General features: G+C 54.3%; 1 protein-coding gene and 1 non-coding gene across 2 annotated transcripts in view; both read right to left on the bottom strand.

Moving 5' to 3' along the window:
* Positions 1-7,039, bottom strand: part of ADGRA2 (adhesion G protein-coupled receptor A2) — a 35,200-nt gene extending 28,161 nt beyond the window's left edge. The window contains 1 exon segment of the mRNA XM_059685393.1: positions 6,360-7,039. Coding sequence (XP_059541376.1) covers positions 6,360-6,622 — 263 coding nt within the window. The 5' untranslated portion in view covers positions 6,623-7,039.
* A 5,536-nt stretch (positions 7,040-12,575) lies between these two features.
* Positions 12,576-12,739, bottom strand: LOC132229017 (U1 spliceosomal RNA). Its single transcript, XR_009451596.1, has one exon. It is a non-coding gene; the product is annotated as a U1 spliceosomal RNA (small nuclear RNA).
* Between the last annotated feature and the right edge of the window lie 8,466 nt (positions 12,740-21,205).

Consider the following 21,205-nt stretch of genomic DNA (forward strand, 5'->3'; position numbering starts at 1 on the left):
TTTTAAATACAAGTAAACTTGAAAGGATCAATCTGTTATCAGTCGTTTATACATAAGTATAAATTATCCCTCGTCTGTCCACCCCAGAAGTTTTCCTTGGGAGCCCTGAGGCCCTGATCCTGTCTTCCTTTGAGAGTCTGTATCCAATCTCCACAACAAGACTCCAAGGAACTGAGGGCAGAGAGCAGGTCTCTCACCTCCTGGCCTGGGGTTGGGCACAGCACAGGCACTGGCTGAGTGGATGGATGGGTGTCTGGAGGGACAGGGGTCCAGGAAAGGTGGGGTGGTCATTAGACAGTTCATGCTGAACCCTGGTTTTCCCAAGTCAGGAGGCAATTTCCTCCTACCTCTCCCCTGACCCCCATCCCCATCCCAAGTCAGTCTTGCCAGAGCTCACTTCGGAGCTAACCCGGCTCCAAGTACAGCTCTTCTGGGCCACCATAGGGGGTGAATAGTCCAGAAGCTGAGGGGGAGAGGGAGAGCAAACACTGGGAGGAATGCTTTAGAGAACCTGGCCCCACTCTTTCTGGGTGAGTCTATTTTCAAATACTCTGAGTGATGACAGTGGTCCCCTAAGTACACTTTTACTTGTTAAGCTATCATTGGGGGTGGGTGCCCCCTTTCCCTGGCTCCCAAATCCTTAGCATATCTCCCCTGCTGTCCCCAGGGATGACATCTCATTGGTCAGTGTGGGAAAAGGCTGACTGGCCCAGCAGCCCTGGGGTCTGGCTAGGACTTTGGGCAGGCTAGCCCCTCTCTTGGGGCTTTCTTCTCTGTAAAAGATGGGTCTACACTGAGGACTCACAGCCCTTATAGTATTTGATGGCCTTTCCCATCCTGGACATGGAGACTCTGGGAGCCTGAAGTCTAGGGTTTCTGCCTCACTACCCAGTTCCCAGCAGGCAAAGGGCCCTGGGGGGAGGGGGCGCTCAGCCTTCCCTTCCCAGCTGGGAGATGTCTGGCCCCTCAAGCTCAGGCTGGAACTCCCTCCTCAGGCTGCTCCCTCTCCCCCATTCCTGGCTCCTCTGTGACAGATTGGTTCCCCTGCCCCTCACCTGGCCCCATCCATCTTGCACACCCTTTGCTCCCCCATCTGCCCCTCCCCACTCTCAGGGCCAGGAAAGATGGGTCCTGGGAGGCTGCCCAGGTTAGCTAACTCCAGTTTCTCTGCTGCCCGACCCCTGTCACCCAGTCCTAAAAACAAAGGAATGTTCTGGAGTTTGGGAAGGATGCCCCCCCCACCCCCTCCCCAGGAGGGAGGAAGGGGAGGAGGCAGCCTTGTCCTGTCAGTGTCTGAGCTCTAAATAGAACAGAGCGGCTGGGCTGGGGGAATGAAAATAAACAGCCCCTCTAAGCAGCCCCTTCCTAGCAGATACCGGATTTTCCTTCTGGCTCCTCAGCCCAGGGCCATTTCCCTCCTCTCTCCTCCCCTGCTCTCAGTCAGATCCCAAGGAGGCACAGGGCAGTCTCTACCTCAGGATGGTGAGGGAATGAAGGGTCCTGGTCCAGGCTGTGTGGCATTGGGGAACTCCCCTCCCCTCTCTGGGCTTTGGAGAGGAAAGCCCATTGAATGGAAGGCCAGGGATCGACTCAGAGGTGGCTGGAACGTTTTCTCCTTCAGGAAAGGGTTCTGATCCCAATGACTCCCATGTGGCATAAACTTAGAAACACTCTCTCCCATTAAAAACATGACCCCAAATTTAAGGGTCAATTTCTGGTTAGGTTCAAATTACACTGGTTTGCCTTTGTCTTTGGGGAAATTCTCAGACTCACCCCTAAGGCTAGGGATTGCTGCCCCCACCCCAACACTGAGGGAAGACCCATGGTAGCCAGCAGAAAGGGATTCCTAGGGGATCAGGAATGGCTGGGTTCGCGCACCAGTTCTGAATAATTCAGGCCAAATAATCCATTCTGGGTCCTGGATCCACTGGCGGCTGAATTATATGTGTTGTCTTTGGAGCTCAGCTCATGGCCTCCTCAGTCTCTCTGGTGCCATGAGGACTCAACCAGTGAACCCCAGAGGGCTCTGTTCTCTGCCCAGTGCTCGCTCTGAGATGGGACCATAGGCCCTGACATCCTGCACGGGTGGGGGAGCCCTAAGGGCAGGGGATCCCAAGACTTCCAGCTTCTCTAGCAGGTAGGTGGGAAGAGTCAGGGAGGGACTTAGACTCCTCTGGGCCCCTCATTTCAGGTGGGCTGGGTCCCAAACCCCACATGGGGTGTTGCAGCTGAGACCTTGCCCCACTGGAGGGTAAGGGAGTGAGTTGGAGTGTCCTGGCCTCCTCCCACTTCTGCTTTTCCCTCTTTTCTTTCCTTCTTTCTCTTCACTCTCTCCCCCTCCCCCCTCCTCCCCTCACAAAAGCTCTCTGTACACAGCCACTTCCTCTGGCTGCTGTCTCTGAGCCCAGACCTTATGAGAACCATATGGGGGAAAGAGGCTGGAGGAGAAGGGGGTGGGGAAGCTGGCCTGGGCCCGCCCCTTCAGCCAGCATCATTCCACTCCCCTCAGGCTATGTTGCATGGCAGTTGGCACACTTTGTCCCAAACTCCCCTAACTGGATCCTGGTGGCTGGGGTGAGGGGCACTGAGGGGAGGCCTCAGTCCAGAGCTGGAGGTCCAGAGGGAGACTGGTGCTCAAGAACCACTTCCCTGAGGCTGGAGCAAGGGCTGTGAAGGGGCCGCCCCTCCCCCCATGGTGCTTCTGAAGAACACCAAACTCAGAGCAAAGGAACCCAGCCATGGTGAGGCACATCTGTGAGACAAATGCCCCCTCCCCTATGTGGAGGGCACCCCCCCTCCTCCATTCCCCTAAACTGGGAGGCTGAATGGATGAGGGTTTGTTGGCTCTGGGAGAATTTGAGTGACCTGTCCCATGTCTGGCTCCTTCCCCACCCAGCCTTGGAATGCTCCCAGGTCAAAAGGGCCTGGGTCCTGCTGGGAAGGAACAGGGTTTTTTAAAGCAGCTTTTGGGTCCACTGGGTCTCAAGTCTAGCCAGGTGAATGGCGAGTCCCTGGCCTAGAAGACCCGCTAGAAGAACCTGACCAATCCTGAGGTTGCTGTGAGCCAGCGGGTGACTATTAGCGGGGGCTGGACTTGCTGATCTCCAAGGCCCCTTTCAGTGCAAACGGTCTAGGAATTTATGACACTGGCTGGTATCCTCTGTGGTGCTGCTCTGATATCCTGGGATGTCCTCCTAGGAGATTTCCTCTGGCAGTTATCTATTATCAGCCCTTCCCTGGAATTCCTTAGAATGCCCCCTCCCCCTCACTCTAACTGCCAGAGCTGAGAACCAGAGAACAGGCCCGTCAGCTGCTGCCCAGGGGTGGGTGGGAGGCTCACAGTGGACTGCATCTCCCCCCCACACCCACGTCCTCCCTGAGATAAGCCACCCCTTTGGGACCTTCCCCCATAAAGGACAGGAGCATAAGTGCCCACAGCTGTCCTGTGGACTGGGCCTCAAGATGGGGTGGGATGGGGTGGGACAGATGGATCAGGAAGGAAGCCAAGAGTTCTGCTTTCCTGGAAAACTGCGAATGAAAATCCATTAGAGGGGGGAGGGGAAGTGAAGGGTGGGGAGGGGGCATGCAGTCTACAAAAACAGAAGGCAGAAATTGAGATGATAGGGTGGAGGTGGTAGGGCTTTGGGTGAGGTAAATAGCCTTTGAACTGCTGGCAGGCCTTCTCTGAGTGAGGTCTTTGCAGACAGACACCTTCTCTAGCACTTTCTTGGCCTGAACAGTCCCAGCACCCAGTGCCTGCTGGGCTTCCCAAGGTGGAGTCCCACTTCCCCTGAGGACCTTTCAGCAGGGTGGTGTGTGGAGGGTCTGGGGTCTGGTGGCCACTCTGGAGGAAAGCAGGGGAGGAGGAGGGAGGATAAAGCCACTGCAAAAACGATTGGCCTGTTTTTTTGCACCAGGTGACAGGCAAAAAGGTGAAAGGGGAAATTTGTGTGGAAAATGAAAAAGAGCAGGGAGGAGGCGTTTGGGAGGGTGTGGAGGAGGTTCTCAGGCTCTTAGCCTCTTGCCTTGCTGCCAGGCTGAGGCGGCAGCCCCTTTCCAGGCCTCTCTTCCTTCTTCACTCAAGATGCACGCTGGGGTAGGGATGGCTGTGCTGGAGGGACTGAGCCCAGGGGAGAGAATCCTGCCCCGCTTCTGCTGAAGAACGTGGCTTCTTTTTCCTTTAGGAGCCAGCATGGTGGGGTGGAGAGTGGGGAGTGGGTGGGAGGTGGGCAGCAATCAGGATCAGGATTATGTGGGGGTAGAGGGGGGTGGGAGGAAGAACCTAAGAAATAAGTCACTGTGGTTCAGTCCCACTCCAGGTGGATGGGCCAGGGGCACCCAGGGTCTTCTCTGGCCTGGCCTGTCTGCCCTCCCTGCGGGGATGTCCAGCCAGGCTCAGGGGGCTGTTCCTTTGGAAGGTATCTTAAACCAGCAGGTCAGTGGCCTAGGATGAAAGGGGGCTCTTCCTGTGGGGGTGGTGTGGGAAGATGAGCTGGCAGTTATGCCTGCTGCCACCCTGTCACAATATATTCTCACCCAGAGTTGGCCCCGCTCTCACCTTGGAGTGGCGTCGGTGGGAATTAGCCATGGCTGGAAAGGATTAGTTGCCAAATCATTCTAAGATGTGTACTGCTAAGCCACCTTTTCATGTTCGCCCCCTTCTTTCTGCCTTCAGTACCTTAGGATTCCCTAAGCCCAACAAACAGCACCCTTCCCAGGTGGGTGGGCACAGCCACAGGATCCAGTGTATACACAGGTACCCCTCTCGGGACTGAATTGTCCTGGCCCAGCGGTGACATGCCAGCGGCCCAGCTACTCCGCACAGCAAGCATTTTCCTCCTCCAGAACTGAGTGGGCTGGGGAATGTCAGGCCTGTCTGGACCCTTCGACACTAGTGGACACGCAGCAGGACCTGGAATAAGCAGCCACAGCTGCCTTCTCAGGCCATGGCCACATCTCTGAGCTGCTGGGAGGTGGGAAAGAACAGACATACCGCCTCCACCTCCCCTATGCGCGTACACACACACACACACACACACACACACACACACACACACACACCAGCTGGAGAAAATGCAGGCCAGGCGGCCAACGTCAGAGGCTGACCGGTCCTGTTCTGTCAGGAAGCGGGCAGCCTCTGAACGCACCCAGCCAGAGGCGGTACTGTATTGTTCTGGACACAATCGGGGAGATTGTGAGCCAGCCCCGACTCGGGCAAGGGGCGTAGGGGAAACGGTTGCCACTGGGGTCAGGAGGACAGGGAAGGGGAAGCGGCTGGCAGGCTGGACCCAGGACAGGAAAGGGAAAGGAAAGGGCCGCCGAGGGCCCGACCCTCCACCCCACAGGGCGTGCGTGGAGCTTCAAGCACGTGGTCCGCGCAGGAAGTCGCTGGGGTGGGGAGGGGTCGCTAACTCTCCTGCGGCTGCGGGGACCTCAGACCCCCATCGAGGAGGGTTGGGGTCGGGTTGCCAGCAAAGCGAGGGCTTCCTAAGTCTCTGGCTGGGAAGGGAACCGGGACGACGGAAGGAGGCTGGGAAGCAGCCGCCACCCCCTCCGCCAGGTTTCTTTCGTGGAAATCTTTGCTCTAAAAAGTCAATCGAGAAAGAGCCTAAGCTGGTGCCATAGGCCGGGGAGGGATGGGAGAGAGAGGGTGCAGGACCCAGCGCAGAACTCATTCCCCAGATGCGCGCGGCGGGAGAGGGATCCCATAGGGATCGGGTCGCCGGGGTCCCGTTCAGACCAGAGGCGCCTGCACCCCAAGGACAGACTTTTCGGAGCCACCCTCCCGCCTGCCCGAAGCAGATCCGCCGGCTGGAAGCCGGGCGGCCAGGCTCGGGGAGCGTCGGGAGCGCCCCCCACTGGAGGAGCCTGGCCCGCCGGGTCCACCCGGGAGATGCCTCCCGTCCGACCAGAGACGCGTCCGTGGTGGGAACGACCACAGCCACCGACTGCGCCGCGGGCGTCGACCTTTCCAGAGATTTCTCCGTCCCCCCCTCCCCCTCCCTCCACCCCTCCCACCCACCCCAGGCTCCCGAAGTTTGCCACACAAGCCCGGGCTGGAACCTCGAGGGGCGCGGGCGTCCCGCCAGTGCGCACTCCCCTTCACCTGCGCAGGTGAGTGGGCGCCCGCGGTCCCTCTCTCTGGGTCGTGCCGGCCCCTCGAAGCCCCCCTCCCCTCCACACTCCGGAGCCCCAACCTCTCCTCCGGTCCCCCAAGCCTGCCTGCTCGGCGCCGGCACTCCGCCCGTCCGGAGGTCTGCAGCGGCGGTGGCGCCCGCGTCCCCCTCTTCCCGCCCCTCCCGTCCAGTCCCCGTCCGTCCTCCCGTCGGCGCGGGCGGGCGGCCGAGGAGGGTACTCACAGGGTAACGGTGCCGTTAGGCAGGAGGCCGGGCTCGGGGGGCTCCGGGAGGTCCCCGCCGCCGCACACCACCCTCCTGCGCGCCGGGTTGGGGGCGCCGCTGCTCAGCCCCTTGGGCCGCTCCCCGGAGCACTTGCAGCTGCGGATGGGGACGGGGCAGCCGGGCGCACCCTGCGTCTCGGGTGCGAGGAGCAGCAGCCACGGCAGCAGCGGCAGCAGCAGGCGCGCGGGCGCCCTCCGCATCCTGCATCCCCCCGAGCCCATCAGCCCATAGCCCCGCGGGGACCGACAGCACTGGGGCCGGGCTGCGCGCGGGCCGGAGGGACCCGGGCGGACGGGAGGCGTGTTCAGCAGGGGCCCGGGGCGCCCAAGGGCGGGGCAGGGGGCCCTGGGCGGAGGCAAGCCCGGGGGTCCCCGCCGCCGCGCCCCGGGGGCATGTCCGGCGCGCGCCCCGGCGGGGAGGACGCGGGCGCGGCTGTCAGCGCGGAGCGGGCGGCCCTGCGCGGCGCGCCCCGAGTGTCAGCGCGGGGCTCCCGGGCCCCTCCGCGTCGCCGGCTCTCTCGGCGCTGGGCTGGGACCTAACGGATCGCGCCGGGATCCTGCTGCCGCCGCCGCCGCCGCCGCCGCCGCTTCGTGCCATGGATGGAGGCAGCTCAGCGCGGCGCTGCTCCCGCCGTCGCCAGACCCCGCCCGCCTTCCCGAGGGGGCGTCCTCCCCTCGCCAGCTCGTCCGCGAGGCCCTAGCGCCTCCCGATACGTAGCCAGGCCGGTGCCCTCCTGGGCGCGAGAGCGGGCCAGCCGGCGTCAGGCCCCGCGTGTCCCCTGCACCCGCCCAGAACCTAGACTCCTTCTCTCTCCCGCCCCTCTCCACAACCCATCTCAGGCCTTCAAGCCCACCAGCATCACTGTCCCCCAAACCCTCCCTCCCTCCTGCTCATCCAGCCTGCACCCCATGCTTCTGGGGCTTTCGTGGACCTGCAGGCTGGGCCAGAGATGTCTGGTGCTCTGTTTTGGGTTGAACTTGGTTCATCTCTCTGGGGTATGAGACTCGGCTTCCCTTGGCCCCTGACCTGATGGGTCAACCTGGAAACAGGCTCTCACTCTCACAGTCCTACCCCAGCCCCTGCAGGACACAGCCCGAGCCTCAGGAGGCCCAGACCCTCCTCCGCTGCTGTGACCTTGCCCAGCGGGGTGTGCATGTCGCTTGGCCAAGGTGGGGGCAAAGGCCAAGGCAGAAGGGCTAGATCTTGCCTCTTACCAGCATGTGCTTGTGTGTGTGTGTGTGGGGGGGGGGGTAGGGGTAGGGGGGAGGTAGGGCAATGGGAATGAGGGAGCCCAAGAAGAGGAGAAGCAGGGATTGCTGGGGTGTGGGAAGACTATTAATCAGAAGAGCCCCATTCTAGGCAGCTCTGTGACTTTGCACATAGCCCCTAACGCCCTAGGCTCTCTAATCTCTGATGTCAAATGGGGCCCTGCAAGCCCCCTAGTTTATGAATGTACGTGTGGCATGAGAATGAGTGAGTGAGAGGGGCACCCCCTTTCCAGAGACAGAAAGGTCTGAGGGCTTTGGGCAGGGTCTGACCTTGACAGCTGGGGGTGGGGATGGAAATTGCCTGTGGGTCTTTGACAGACTGGAATGCAAGCTGGGAACGGGGCTGGGGACAGAGGGAAAGAGAAGTGTGGCCCAGGGCGTCTGCTTCCTCAGTTTCCCCACAAAGGCTGACTTTTCTGCCACTTAACAGAGCCTTGCTGCTGAGGAGCAGGCAGCCCAGGTTGGGGTGTCCCTGGGCAGGACTCCTGCTCTCCATCCTTCACTGTGCCACCCAAGTGGTCGCTACGGTGACCCCCACCTTCCTTCTGTGTTCCTGGCCCTGCTGTTGTGCGTTTGTGGCACCTTTCCCGGGACGGTGGTCTTTCAGCGGGTCTCCCACCTCCCTTTGCAGGGGAGCAGCTTGTCTTCCTTACCCGTGGGCCTCCACGGCAGACATGGGGCCCAGACACTGGCTTCTTCACTTTCCCTCTCTGGCTCCACAAGTCTCTCCCAGTTGCAGGCTCTGGTTCCTTCAACTTCCAAAGATAAATAAATAGTGATTGCAAATGGGGGAAGAGAGAAGGGCAACGGACTCCCGCAGCAGGAGCCCTCGGCACAGGCTGAGGCTGCATTCCTCAGGAAGGGTCGAGAGTGGAGTGTGCCACAGAGCACAGCCCAGGGCAGGCTCTGCCATCCAACCCTTCTGTGCCCAGGAGAGGAAAACTTTCCAGAGAAGAGAGGAGAGGAGAGGAGGCCTCTGGCCTGGGCCACACAGCTTTTCTCTCAGCTCTTTTTGCTAAATGAAGAAACTCCAAGTCTGGAAAGGAATCCCACTGTAACACCCATTCGCTGAGGCTGACCAGAGGCCAAAGGACATTTAATAAGGTGATGCCTCCCCACAGGTGGGAATGAGGGGCGTGGCCAAGACATTGGCAAAACACTGTCCTGTCTGTTTTTCCTCATTTTTGGCTTCTGTTCCCTACCCAGGGAGGTGAATGGGGCTGGGGTTACTGTCCCATTTTAAAAGTGTGGATGAGAAAACTGAATCACTCACTGAGGAATAAACAGCCGGAGGTGTGAACTTACCTTCTGATTCTTTAGTTTTACTTATTGCTTTTGAGAGAGAGATTTGTTCCTCCCCATATTTATGCATCCATTGGTTGATTCTTCTACGTGCCCTGACCTGGGATCGAACACACAACCTTGGCGTATTGGGATGACGCCCTACCCAACTGAGCTACAGGCCAGGGTTGACTCCTTTTTAAGGGCTCTTTTCTCCCAGCCACTCACAGCTTTTCTGATAGGAAGCTCCTGGTTATTTGTCCTCAGGGGGCAGGGTGGAGTGAATGAGTGGCCTACATGAAAATCTTTTTGTCTTGAGGTTTGTTTGAGATAGAAGGATGACTCACACTTAGGTCCCAACTTCTGGAAATCTAGCTAAGGAGTTTGTCCAAAGTCCCTGGTGTGTGATAAGCTCTTGAATGGAGTAGGGATAAGAAACCATGATAACAGGGATGAGGCTGAAGTAACCCTGACTAAAGCAAGGGAGCCGGGCTTACCGTAAGTTTTAGTCTAATCTGGGGTAGAAGTGTAACCCACATGACTCTTCCAGACCAAATGTATTCCCTTAAAGGTCTGGGGGCTTACATGCTATGCCCCTCTCATAAAAAGCTTGCCTTTGCCAGGTGCTAGCTGCAGGCCAACCTCTCTCTTGTCCCCAGCATCGATGCTGATCCATTTCCCCTGTTAAGGAATGACCGGGGCCTTTTACCCCAGGCTAGACCAGGCCCTTCATTAGTAGCAGCTGAGAGTGGAAATGGGGTGACGGTCACTGTCCCCTCTCGCCATGACTGGAGCAGAGCAGAGCTACGGCAGGACCTGCACAAAAGGAGGGTAACATCGCTGAGTGCTTATCCTGTGCCAGGCACTGTTGACTGCACTTGATAAGAATTAGCTCAGTCCTCACAACTAGGTGAAGATGACTGTTTTAACTGACAGGGAGCTGAGGTGAAGAGGTACCTTAATAGTAACTTGCCCAAGGATATACAATAAGTAACAGAGCCAGGATTTGAACCAGGTATTCTGGACTCCAATTTTTTAAATTTTTATTTATTTATTTATTTTTAAAATATGTTTTTATTGATTTCAGAGAGGGAGAAAGATAGCAACATCAATGATGAGAGAGAATCATTGATCTGCTGCCTCCTGCATGCCCTCTCCTGGGGATTGAGTCCACTACCTGGGCATATGCCCTGACCAGGAATTGAACCATGACCTCCTGGTTCATAGGTTAATGCTCAACCACTGAGCCAAACCGGCCTGGCTGGACTCCAATTTTTTCACGGCCGTGCTCTATAGTTTCTAGGGGGAGGAAAGGGGCTCTCAACAATCCCCCCCATGAGTTTCACTCCCTTTGAAGTTTCTTCATTTTGATTCCTTGGCCCCTCTCTGAGCTGAATCTTTACTAGTAAAGATGTCCATTCCCAAACCAGATCTGGTGGTAGAACCAGGATCCCCTCCCCTATTCTTCTAAGGGAGTCAAGGAAGACAGAAACTTTTCAAAGGAGCTTCAGACCTCAAACGAAGGCGAGGGCTGTTGGGAGGCTATAAACACTTGTAGAATCAGAGCACGTCCCAGCTCCAGGCCCTACTCTCCTTTCCCAGCTGGCTGAGGCCCCACCCTGGATGCTGGCCTTTCGATTCTTAGGTTTTCTTACTCCCTCTGTGCCTTGTTGCCTTTCAGAAGCAAGGTCCTAACATAGATCCAGGACAACAGTGGGAAAGATCATAGCCCATCATTGAATCAATAATGCAAATGTGACATTTCTCTAGGGCTCCATTAGCTTATAAAGACAGTTGAGGCACAGAGCCTGTGACCGCCCCCCCCCCCCCCCCGTCCCCCATTCTCCCACTTCCCTCCCAGGATGGCTCTACTGGGCAGTCCTCTGTGCACTCTGTCCCCCCTTTCCCTGTCTTGTGCCTCCCTGTGGGGGCTGTGTTGAACTGCCTGTCCTGTTGGAACATTCACACTGAGTGCTCATGACAGACACTTGTGCCTCAACCAGAAGGAAAGAATGAGAATTCATTCCTATCTAGATGAATACTTGGGCTGTAAGGGCTTCCTTTTCGTGCTCAGATTTCACCACATACCAGCTACCTGTGTATAATTTAGACATTTTCAGGGTTATAATCTCTGTCTCTATTAAAATCTGACTCAGCCTTTGAGTGAAATCTACTCACATTCTCCCAGATGATGGAATATCTCCTCACAGTGAGCACAGTGGCTAAGAGCATGAACTCTGAAGTTGAATTCAAATCCTGTCTTTCCATTTTATTGATCATGTGACTTTGGGCAAGTCACTTAATTTACCTGCGCCTCTATTTTCTCATCTGTGAAATGGGGAGGAAACAGCATTTACTTCAGAGGATTGTGATGATGATGTCAGTTATATGTGTGGGTGAAAAAGGAGCCACTGCATGGCTCAGGGGAGGCCTGCATGGCAGGCCTAACAAACTCAGAGACAGAGAAACCATATAGGATGGTCTGAACATAAAAATTTCTAACTAAAAAGTCATGGCAGGTAGTCTGGTCCTAGGCTTGTAGCTTCCTTGACAAAGGTCAATCTTTACCTTAAGTGGGCCAGTCTATTGTCTTTTTGCATCTAAGATAACTTTGAAATGTCAGAGTAATCTGTGCAGTAAAGCACAAGACCACAGAATCCCTCATTATCTTGTTCCCTGAATACCATCTCTGTGCTGTAAATGTTAAGTATTAACTATCCTATACCCACCAGTGTAAAGGAAGCATGTGTCTCTCTATTTTGCTTTTTTTTCCAATCCCAGAGATTACTCTGCTTTGCTTTCTTCTGCCCCCTGTCATCTACCACCAATAGATTTCATGTAATCCTCCTTACATCTCCTTTTATTGTAGTATCTCCTATAATAATAAAAGCGTAATATGCAAATAAACCAAACAGCCGAACAGTGGAATGACCATCTGGATGACCATGCTATGACACCCACTGGCACCAGGCCAGCCAAGGTGGGTGCGGTGCCATTGGTTGGGGCCCCACCATTGCCCCATGATCGCCTGCAGAGGGAGGCCCAGGCCACCTACTGGCAGGCTGTGGTGGGTGGGCGTGGCCTCCCTCTGAGGGGGTGATCCACTGTGGAGCCCTGGCCCGGTGGGCAGGGCCTACCATTTTGGGGCAATCCATCAAGGAGCTCTGGTTGGGTGGGTGGGGCCTTCCTCTGTGGGGCAATTGATCGTGGGGCTCCCGGACTGTGAGAGGGTGCGCAGGCCAGGCTGAGGGAACCCCCTTCCCCCCCAGTACATGAATTTCGTGCACAAGGCCTCTAGTATAAAATAAGCTGCAAAACTGCCATTCTCTGGAACATTTTCTCAATCCATTGAGAGTTTGCTTCCTGGCAATTATCAGTTTGGTCAATAAATTCATAAACATTCTCTACATTTGGACCTGTCTTCTGTGGGCATATGTAAATGAAGCCTGTGTGCTATGATACAAAAATACTAGTATATTTGGTCTTTGTCCTGGTTCCTGACCCAGAGCTCCTACAACCCTTGGAATTTCCTGAGCAATAGGAGTATCTTTTGTTATCCCCAAGGACACCCTGAGAAACCTGAAATTGTACTAACGAGGTGATTTAGGGTGGTAACTTTTTTTCTTTGGGGAGAGTGCAAACGCGGTCCCCCACTACCACAAATTGTGTAGTTGAGTTTCCCACATTTGAGGAAATCTCAGTGGTCAACACTTCTGGAGTGCAATGGATAAGCCTCGTCCTGGGAAAACCACCTTGGTGACCATGGTGTCTCCCCTGCCAGGTAAGTATAGGTGGTACTTTTCGATAACCTCAGGATGGGGCTAGTCACCAGAAAGACCAGTGATTAGAGGGCTGGTCTCTTAACCCCACCCACCAGCCTCCAGGAAAGGGAAGGGGGCTGCTGGAGATTGAGCTTTGCAAACCCTCTTGAGCAGTGAGGTTCAGAGAGCTTCTGGGTGTGTGACCACATCAAGTGCTGGGAGGGTGGCACACCTGGAATGGGTAAGGAAGCTCCATGTTTCCTCTCCCCGTTCCTTGCCCTATACATCTCTTCTAGTTGGCTGTATATCCTTTATAATAAACCAGCAAATGTAAGTTTTTCCTGAGTTCTGTGAGCCACTCTAGCAAAAAATAAATTCTTTTTTGAAAGGAGGGAGTTGTAGAAATCTCTGATGATTTATAGCCAGATAGACATACAGGTGGCCTGGGACTTGCAACTGACATCTGAAGTAGAGGCAGTCTTGTGGGACTGAGCCCTTAACCTGTGGGGTCTGACAACCTCAGAGTTGTCAGTGTCAGAACTGAATTAAATTATAGGTCACCCGCCCAGCTGTGATGGCTCAGTGGATTGAGCGTCGTCCCATGGACCAAGAGGTCCTGGGTTCGATTCCCAGTCAGGGCACATGCCTGGGTTGTGGGCTCCATCCCCAGTAGGGGGTGTGCAGGAGGCAACCAATCAATGAGTCTCTCTCATCATTGATGTTTCTATCTCCCTCCCCCTCTCCCTTCCTCTCTGAAATCAATAAAAATATTAAAAAAAATTATAGGTCACCCAATGGATGTCAGAGAACTCCCAGCCTGGCACATATGAGTCCTTAGTTAATGTCAGCTAACCTGCTGCTCCCAGGGCTTGTGGCTACTTTTCTTATTGGTGCCTGCATAGTTTCATTCATTATACTTCACTGCTTACATATTTGACTCCCCCACTACAATGTAAGGTCCCATAAGAGGGAATTCTTTTCTTTATTTCTATGGTTCCCAGCTTGTGTTAGTGTCCAACAGATAGAGGAGACATTTATTTAACTTGTTCAAAAAGTGTTACTGAGGCCTTAGTCATTTCTTTAAACAATATTTATTGAGTATCTGCCATGTGCCAGATAGTGTTCGGGGCACTAAGAATATAGCAGTAAACCAAAAGACAGTCTGTGGTTTCGTGGAGCTAACATGATAGCAGAGGGAGCCAGGTGATGTGTAAATAAATACCTACGTATAATCTAGTAGATGGTATAAGATCAATGAAGCAAAATTAATCAGGGTAAGTCCGTGGTCAGCAAACTGCGGCTCGTGAGCCACATGCGGCTCTTTGGCCCCTTGAGTGTGACTCTTCTTAAGCCTTAGGAGTACCCTAATTAAGTTAATAACAATGTACCTACCTATATAGTTTAAGTTTAAAAAAATTTGGCTCTCAAAAGAAATTTCAATCGTTGTACTGTTGATATTTGGCTCTGTTGACTAATGAGCTTGCCGACCACTGGGATAAGGGAATGAAGAATGACGGGGAAGGCCTCTCTGACGAGGCGATCTTTGAGCAGAGTTCTGTAGGAATGAGGGAGCAGGCCCCATGGATTTGGGAGGACAGGGCATTCCGTGCAGAGGGAGCAGCAAGTGGAAGTGAGGTGCGAGGGCACTTGCTGTATTCAATCAAGGAAGAGTCAGGGACCTGTGTGGTTGGAGCACAGCGAGCAAGAGGGAGAGACACCCCTCCCACTCCACCTGCTACCTTACACTGAAGTGGGCAAGTATGGGCAGGCGTGGCTCTCTGCTCTCCCTGATCAATCGAGGGCCCAGGCTCAGACATCTGTGCCCCTCACACTCTGGGGGGGCCTAAAGCAGCACTGAAGAAAACAGAGGAGGAGCAAAATGCCCTTTGGTGGAGAAAGTTGCAGGCGTTGTTCTGGGCTGGAGGAGAGGTGGAGGACAAGCCTGGAGGCCATCCCCAGCACTGGGCTCAGGACGGCTGGGGAGAGTGAGGAGCGGGGTCTCTTTTTGCAGGGCTCAAGGCCAAGGCTGGGCTGAGGTTGAGGCAAACTTCAAACGTTCCTCTACAGCGAAGCCTGCTTCTCACTTCACCACTAGTGACAAAAATTATTATTTTTTTTTATCACAGCAATAGACGCATATGGTTCAAAATAGTGTGGAAGAGTCTACAATGAAAGGCAACGGTCTCTCCCAATCCTGCCCCCAGCGGTGGCTTTTACCTGGTCCTGCTGTCAGTCCCCTAAAGGAGGCTCGTACTTGGGAGAGCTTCCCTGTCTGGGGTGGGTTTTTGCGTCCAGCCTGTGGGGGCTCCACCTCCCAGTGGCTCTCCGTAGGTTTTCCAAGCCTGGTTCTCTGGGTCACTGTCCCTCTCTCCCAACACCACAGCTCTTTCCCCATGGGCCACTCAGCAGGCGTGGAGCCAGTGGGAAGCCTCTCTAGACAGGGGGTGCCTCAGAGAGGACCCTCATTTACACACAGCGGAGGCTCAGCAGCAGCCTGGAAGGTTGGATTTATAATTTTCTGGAAAAGTCTGTCTTAGCATGGAACCCTGATACCCTGCAGCAGCTGCCTTCTTGGTGCACAGTGGGCCGGTTTCTGGGGCTGGCCCTTTGGAGTTTATCTCTCTTGTCCTCTCCCTCTCCTCATTTTCCTCCCTCTGTTTTTTTTTTTTTTTTAAATATATTTATTGATTTCAGAGAGGAAGGGACAGGGAGAAAGAGAGAGAGAGAAACATCAATGATGAGAGAGAATCACTGATTGGCTGACTCCTGCATGTCCCACACTGAGGACTGAGCCTGCAACCCAGGCATGTGCCCTGACCAGGAATTGAACCATGACCTCCTGTCTCAGGTCACTGCTCAACCACTGAACCATGCTGGCTGGGCCCTCTCTCTGTGCTTTTTATTCTCCTCTTCTCTCTTGCCCTCTTTGTGCATCTCTCCTCTCTCTCTCTCTCTCTGTCTCTCTCTGTCTCTCTCTGTCTCTCTCTCTCTCTCTCTCTCTCAGGTCAAGGTTAGACTCTGGTGCCATGGGGTCAGGTTTGTTACCTAATACCTATCAGGCTGCCTCAGTGCCCCGGGGAGGCCGAGGTCATGGAGGGGAGGCTGGGAGAAATGTAAGAGGAGCCCTCCCCCTGGGCCTCCGGTCCTGGGGACTCACTCAGGCAGCTTGGGTGTGTCACTGGCGTCTTGACGCCCAGGGTGTGTGAGCCAGAGTATCCAGTTTTGGTTTCACTCGGCTGATTTGCTGTTTTTATGTCCCAGTCCCCAGTTAGGTCTTTAGTTTAAAGCTGTGGGAGGGGGAAGGGAAGGCTTGGGTGTCCGTGTTTGGGCAGCGTGTGTGCAAGCCACACTCAGTGAGACACCCACGAGGGAGCTTGTTGTGGGCACTCAGGGCTTGAATTGCTTCTTGGAGGATCACATTACATTTACCAAGGAAGGCAACAGTTTTCCCAACAATCCTTATCTGCTCTGTCCATCAGCACTCCGCCCTGTTTCTCCATGGAGATTTGGGCTGTGAAGCCCAACTCGGCTGGTCCAGCCTGCGGTCCCTAACCTTTGCTGAGCTTTCCACTAGTGCCAGGTTCTGTGCACAGCACTTTCCACGCTTTATCACATTTAAAAGTCACAGCAATACATGGGGCAGTTGCTCTTAATATCACCCCTATTTACAGATGAGGAAACTGAGGCACCAAGGGGCAAAGTCTTTGGCCCAAGGTAATTTGACTGGTAAGGAACAGAGTTGGGATCCAAACCCAGACAGACTGGTGCCAGAGTCTTGGAGCAAGCACTGTGTGTGTGTGTGTGTGTGTGTGTGTGTGTGTCCATCTACTTTCACTCCTGCAGCTCTTCTCCGTGTATGCTCCCAAACTTACTGCATAAAGTCCTTTTGATGCCTGGGTTCCTTGAAGTGGACACAGTGGGAGCCCTGTTTCCCCATTCCCCACCCCCTGCCCCAGGCTCTGGGCCTCAGCTCAGAGCGCCAAGCGGCACAGTGGCTGCCAAAGTGGGCCTGGGCCTCCCAGGTGAGCAGAGCCCTGCTACGGAGCCAGCACCACAGCCCAGGCGCACACTCTGTCTGCGAGACGCCCGCCCGTGATGGGTCACAGAGACACATACAGAGGCCTGTGAAGACTTACACTCCCAGAGAGGGAGAGGGTGACCTTCATTGTCTGGGCACAAACCTGGACAAGGAAGAGAGCCATACCCAGGCAGAACCATCTTCCGCCAGAGGGGCTGCCTCTTCAGACAGTGCAGGTCGAGTCCCAGCACCCTTGGCGGCTGACTCTTACCCTCGATGGGTAAATACTAGGCAAAGCATGGGATACTGAGAGATCTCAGCTCCTAGGTTCTTCCGGAGGGAAAACTGGAGAAAGGGAGATTGCTGGGCTCATCCAGAGCCCCCAAATGGAGGGACACCCTCCCTCTTTCTCCAGTCACATAGATGCCCTTCTTTGGAAGCCAGCAGGCGGCAGGAAGGCGACCCAGGACTAGGTAAGATCAGGCTGGCTGGGGCTCCAGACCCCAAACAGCGGCTGCCTGGCGTGAAGGTGTCTGTGGGGAGCCCTGGGGATCAGCCGCAGCTCCTCAAGCCTGTGGCCCAGCTGGTAATCCCGCCTCCCCAGAGGCCAGCCTCGGCCCAGGCCCCAGCGAGGAGTGCTGTTGGCAGAGGCTGCCTCTGCAGATCTCTGCCTTTATCTTCCTCACACATTGAAACCATCAGGCCGGGCCTGACTGCAGCCTGCCTCGCTCTGTCTGCTAGAGACACTGTGCTTTCATCCAAACCAGACCTTCCCTCCTCCAGATCCCCACTCAGGGAAGGGGGGCGGCCAGCATGGCCTCACTTGTGCTCCCCTGGAGCCAATTTCAGAACTTTTTACCTTTGTCCCCTATTTTGCTCTCCTCTCTGCAATGTTTATGAGGCCGCCTTCCACTCTGGGGCCCCTTCTCCAACCTCATCTCCCGAAAAGAATTTTAGTGGGTGCTTCAGAAAACAGGGAGTTCGGGGGTGGGGGGGCACCCCGCAAAGTCCTGAGCTGCTCCATCAAAGCAGTGAGCACTCTTCAGTGCCTCATGTTCTGGGGAAGCCAAATCAAAGGCTAACCCTGAATTCCTCTTGCTCACGGCCAATAAAAACCTTGCTTCAATGCCGGCTTCCTCTGCTGAAATCAGATATCCTAGTAATAAACAAGTCCGAAAGGCAGGGAAAGGCTCTTGCTTCTTTCTTCTGATTAGTTTTTCTTCCTTTAAAAAAGTTCTCTCCTATAACAGGATGTCTGCCCCAGAAACCTGAGCACAGAATGGTGCCCTCTCCCGCCCTGCACCCCTCACTCCAGAATCCTCACCCCCTGAGCTCCTGCCGGAGAGGGTGGGGCCTGGCTTCCCGAGTAGCCGGTTTAGCTCAAAGGCAGGTCAAAGGGGCTTGGGGAGAACGGGCCTTTGCTGCCTGGGGAGCCGGCTGCGGCTGCCAGCTGACAGGGAGAGAGCTGGGTTCTAAGGCTGCTGGTGGCAGTCAGAAATGGGAAAGTGACGTGAGGATAAATGGAGACCACTTTTCCCTATAGCAATCCTCTGGATCCTCTCAATGCATCATGGGGCCCACAGAAGCCCAGTACTGTGGGTTTGTGTGTTGAGTGCACAGTAGAGAAAGGCACCCAGGTGGACCTGGAGGCATCAGAGGGGCTGGGAGGGCAGAAGACCGTGAGTTTTGCTTCCTGGGGCTGGCCTTGGCCTTGCACACAGCTCTCTCCCGGGCTCCCCTCCCTGTCCTGTCCTGTCCTTGTCCCTTCCCAGGGTAAATGTGTCTCCACAGGTGGCCTGCTGTGGAGGAGTGCCCTCCCCCACGTGCTGACATGTCTCCCTGCGTCGCACCCCCCAAATAGGTTTTTAAGTGACTTTGCTGTCAGAGATGCTATTCTGTTTGTTTTTCCTTCTGACACTATCTCTCAGGAGAGTTTCTGGTCAAGAGAATAATGTTGAGGCTGCAGATTGCTAGAGAATTGCGCCTAATGGGGAACAGACAGACAAGACACCTTTCATGTCCAGCCAAGTTTTCCCCCCCTCTTTCTCTCTCTCTCCCAACATCTCATCTTCCCTTTTTGGCTTCAAAGTTGGCCCTCATTTGTGCTAGTTTCTTCGGTACAGCTGGTGAATAAGGTCACACATTGATTTTATTTTGGAGATTGGCAGCTGGGTCAAGCTTAGCTCCAAAGCTGCAGAGCAGCACAGCTCCCTAGGCTGGAGCGCACGCGGGCTGGGAGGTGGGGCGATGGGGGCGGGGGTGGTAGGCGCAGCCAGCCAGTGGGAAGGAACCGTTTAGAAGGCACCCTGCACTCCAAGGGTGGCTTCTGCTCCTTTGTGATCTCAAAGCTCAGGCGCTTGAGCTTGTAAAATTTATTTTCAATACAAGAAAAGTGCCAAAAGTGTTCCCTCCCACCCCCGCACCCTCATCACAGGCCATTTCAGCTCATCTTTGCTGGACTTTATAGGGAAAAAAAATGTTAGTTCTGAGGCCCTCTGGGACTTTGAAGTGATTATAGAGAGAAACTTAATAAGGGTCCCTACCTTGTAAATAGCTACGTAACCACAGCCAGCCATGGAGTAGGCCTGTCCACGCAAACTGGGTGGGAAAGCAGCTCCTTTCTTTACCTATGTGCCTCCTGAGGGGAGGGGGCAGATTAGTAAAACATCTTGGTGGATGGTTTGGATTCTTTTGCCGTTAGTCATGAGGCTGATGTAATAGCAGGCAACTGATTTCATGGTAAAGACAGTCACAGTTCCCAGAGCAAATCATTTCCAGTTGCACCATAACGACATCCACCCTTACTTATCGCAGCCCTTCAGGAACTGGTGGGCGAGCCCTTCCTCTTTCAGAGCGTTGGTGGGAAGCATGGGGCCACTTTTTTTGGGAAAGGCAGAGATGTCTGGATTTTAAGAAAGTCCCTTTTGACCTCAGTCCTCCTTGTCCAGCCTTGGAGAACAGAATTCACTGCTGGCTTAGATCTAGGGGTTGAAGGGCACAGGTTGAAGGGCACAGTGCTGTATCTTTAGAGCCTCAAAGCCTGTGGAATAGTTTGAGTTTGGGGGAGGAATGTTGGCGTTAGGGAAATGAGATGACAGAAGGGGAGGCTAACTCCATTCAGGCTGGGCTCGATTTTCTCCTTTCTCATCCTCACTGCTTGTGGTTTCAAAGTTTGTTTTGCATTAAGACGTGTCAGTTCTCAACAATTACAACAGACTAAAAACATACATTTCTTTTATGGTAATAAGTGTCTCTTAAATTAAGCCTGTAAATCTAAGAATATGCCTCTTACCAATTGTTAAAGCCTGAGACAACAGAAGATGCCAGTGTGGTGTAATGGCCATGCTCTGGTCCAGGAATCATCTTGAGTTTATTTCTTGCCCTGTTCCCAACCTGCTCCGATTTCAGACAATTGCCCAATCCACAAACAGATGCTGGCAAATAGCCTAAATTCCCCTACCAACTGCTGTGAGGGAAAAATGAGAGAATATATGGGATAGTGCTTTATGTGCCATGAATGTTTTAAAAGGCGTGGAACAATCTGAGTATTAAGAGGCTGCTTTGTTAAAAAAAATGCCATAGTCAGAATCCATGAGGCACTTCCTGAGCACAAAGCCTTGATGGACTATTGGGAGCCTTGGAGCATGCAAACCTGAGACTGGGGCCAGGCAGGGGAGGACGCAGGCTGCGGACAGCACTCCCAAGTAAGAGAATGCGGAGCTGTGTGGGTGGGTCTGACCCAGAACAGCATGCTGCTGTAACTCAGAAAATTTGCTGAGGGTGCTGTCACTGCATTGATGAACATCTAGTTTGCAGACCTGCTGCCCGGCATGTGTACAAAAGACAAAGCACAAGTTTGCTCAATTTTCTCTCTGCAAAGGTTTTGGCCTGCTGTGGGTACACAGGAGAAGCTTACTTTGTTTTCCTTTACTTTTCCGCCTCCTATGGCTCACCACTGTTCTCCATCTCTAGGTACAAGCCAGAGGGCTCTTTTTGCTCAGACCATTTTACCTTTCCCAAAGGATTCCACAGCAACCGTCAGGACTCTCCGCTGAGTTAGCAAAGGAGGTCATCTGAAAGAACCTGGTGGCGCTGCTAGAGTCAGCCTTATCACTTAGGAAAATTGTATCCTCTTTGGCCTCCATGTCTGTCTGTAAAGAAGGTATGAGACTGTGAGTCTATTGGAAGGTAATTTGCTGACAGTGGAGCGCCAGTGCTTGCCCAGCATGTTAGCCAATGTCGCCATCTAGAGGCAATTTAAAAGATTCTTGCAGCAAGAGGTAGGTAACCTCTATTTTGTAATTCCTGAAATGCCATTTCATTTTCTTGCCCTTGAAAGTTCAGAAGCCCTCTTTCACCCATGGTGTGGCTGCATCTGTGACCCAAGGGAAACCCTTCTCAAAAGCCAGCTGGTATGATGCCAGTGACGGGCACAGCTGCATCCTGTCTGTTCCAATGCCCCCCTCCTATTATATT

The sequence above is a fragment of the Myotis daubentonii genome, chromosome 2 (assembly GCF_963259705.1).
Source record: "Myotis daubentonii chromosome 2, mMyoDau2.1, whole genome shotgun sequence".
Classification (NCBI taxonomy): domain Eukaryota; kingdom Metazoa; phylum Chordata; class Mammalia; order Chiroptera; family Vespertilionidae; genus Myotis; species Myotis daubentonii.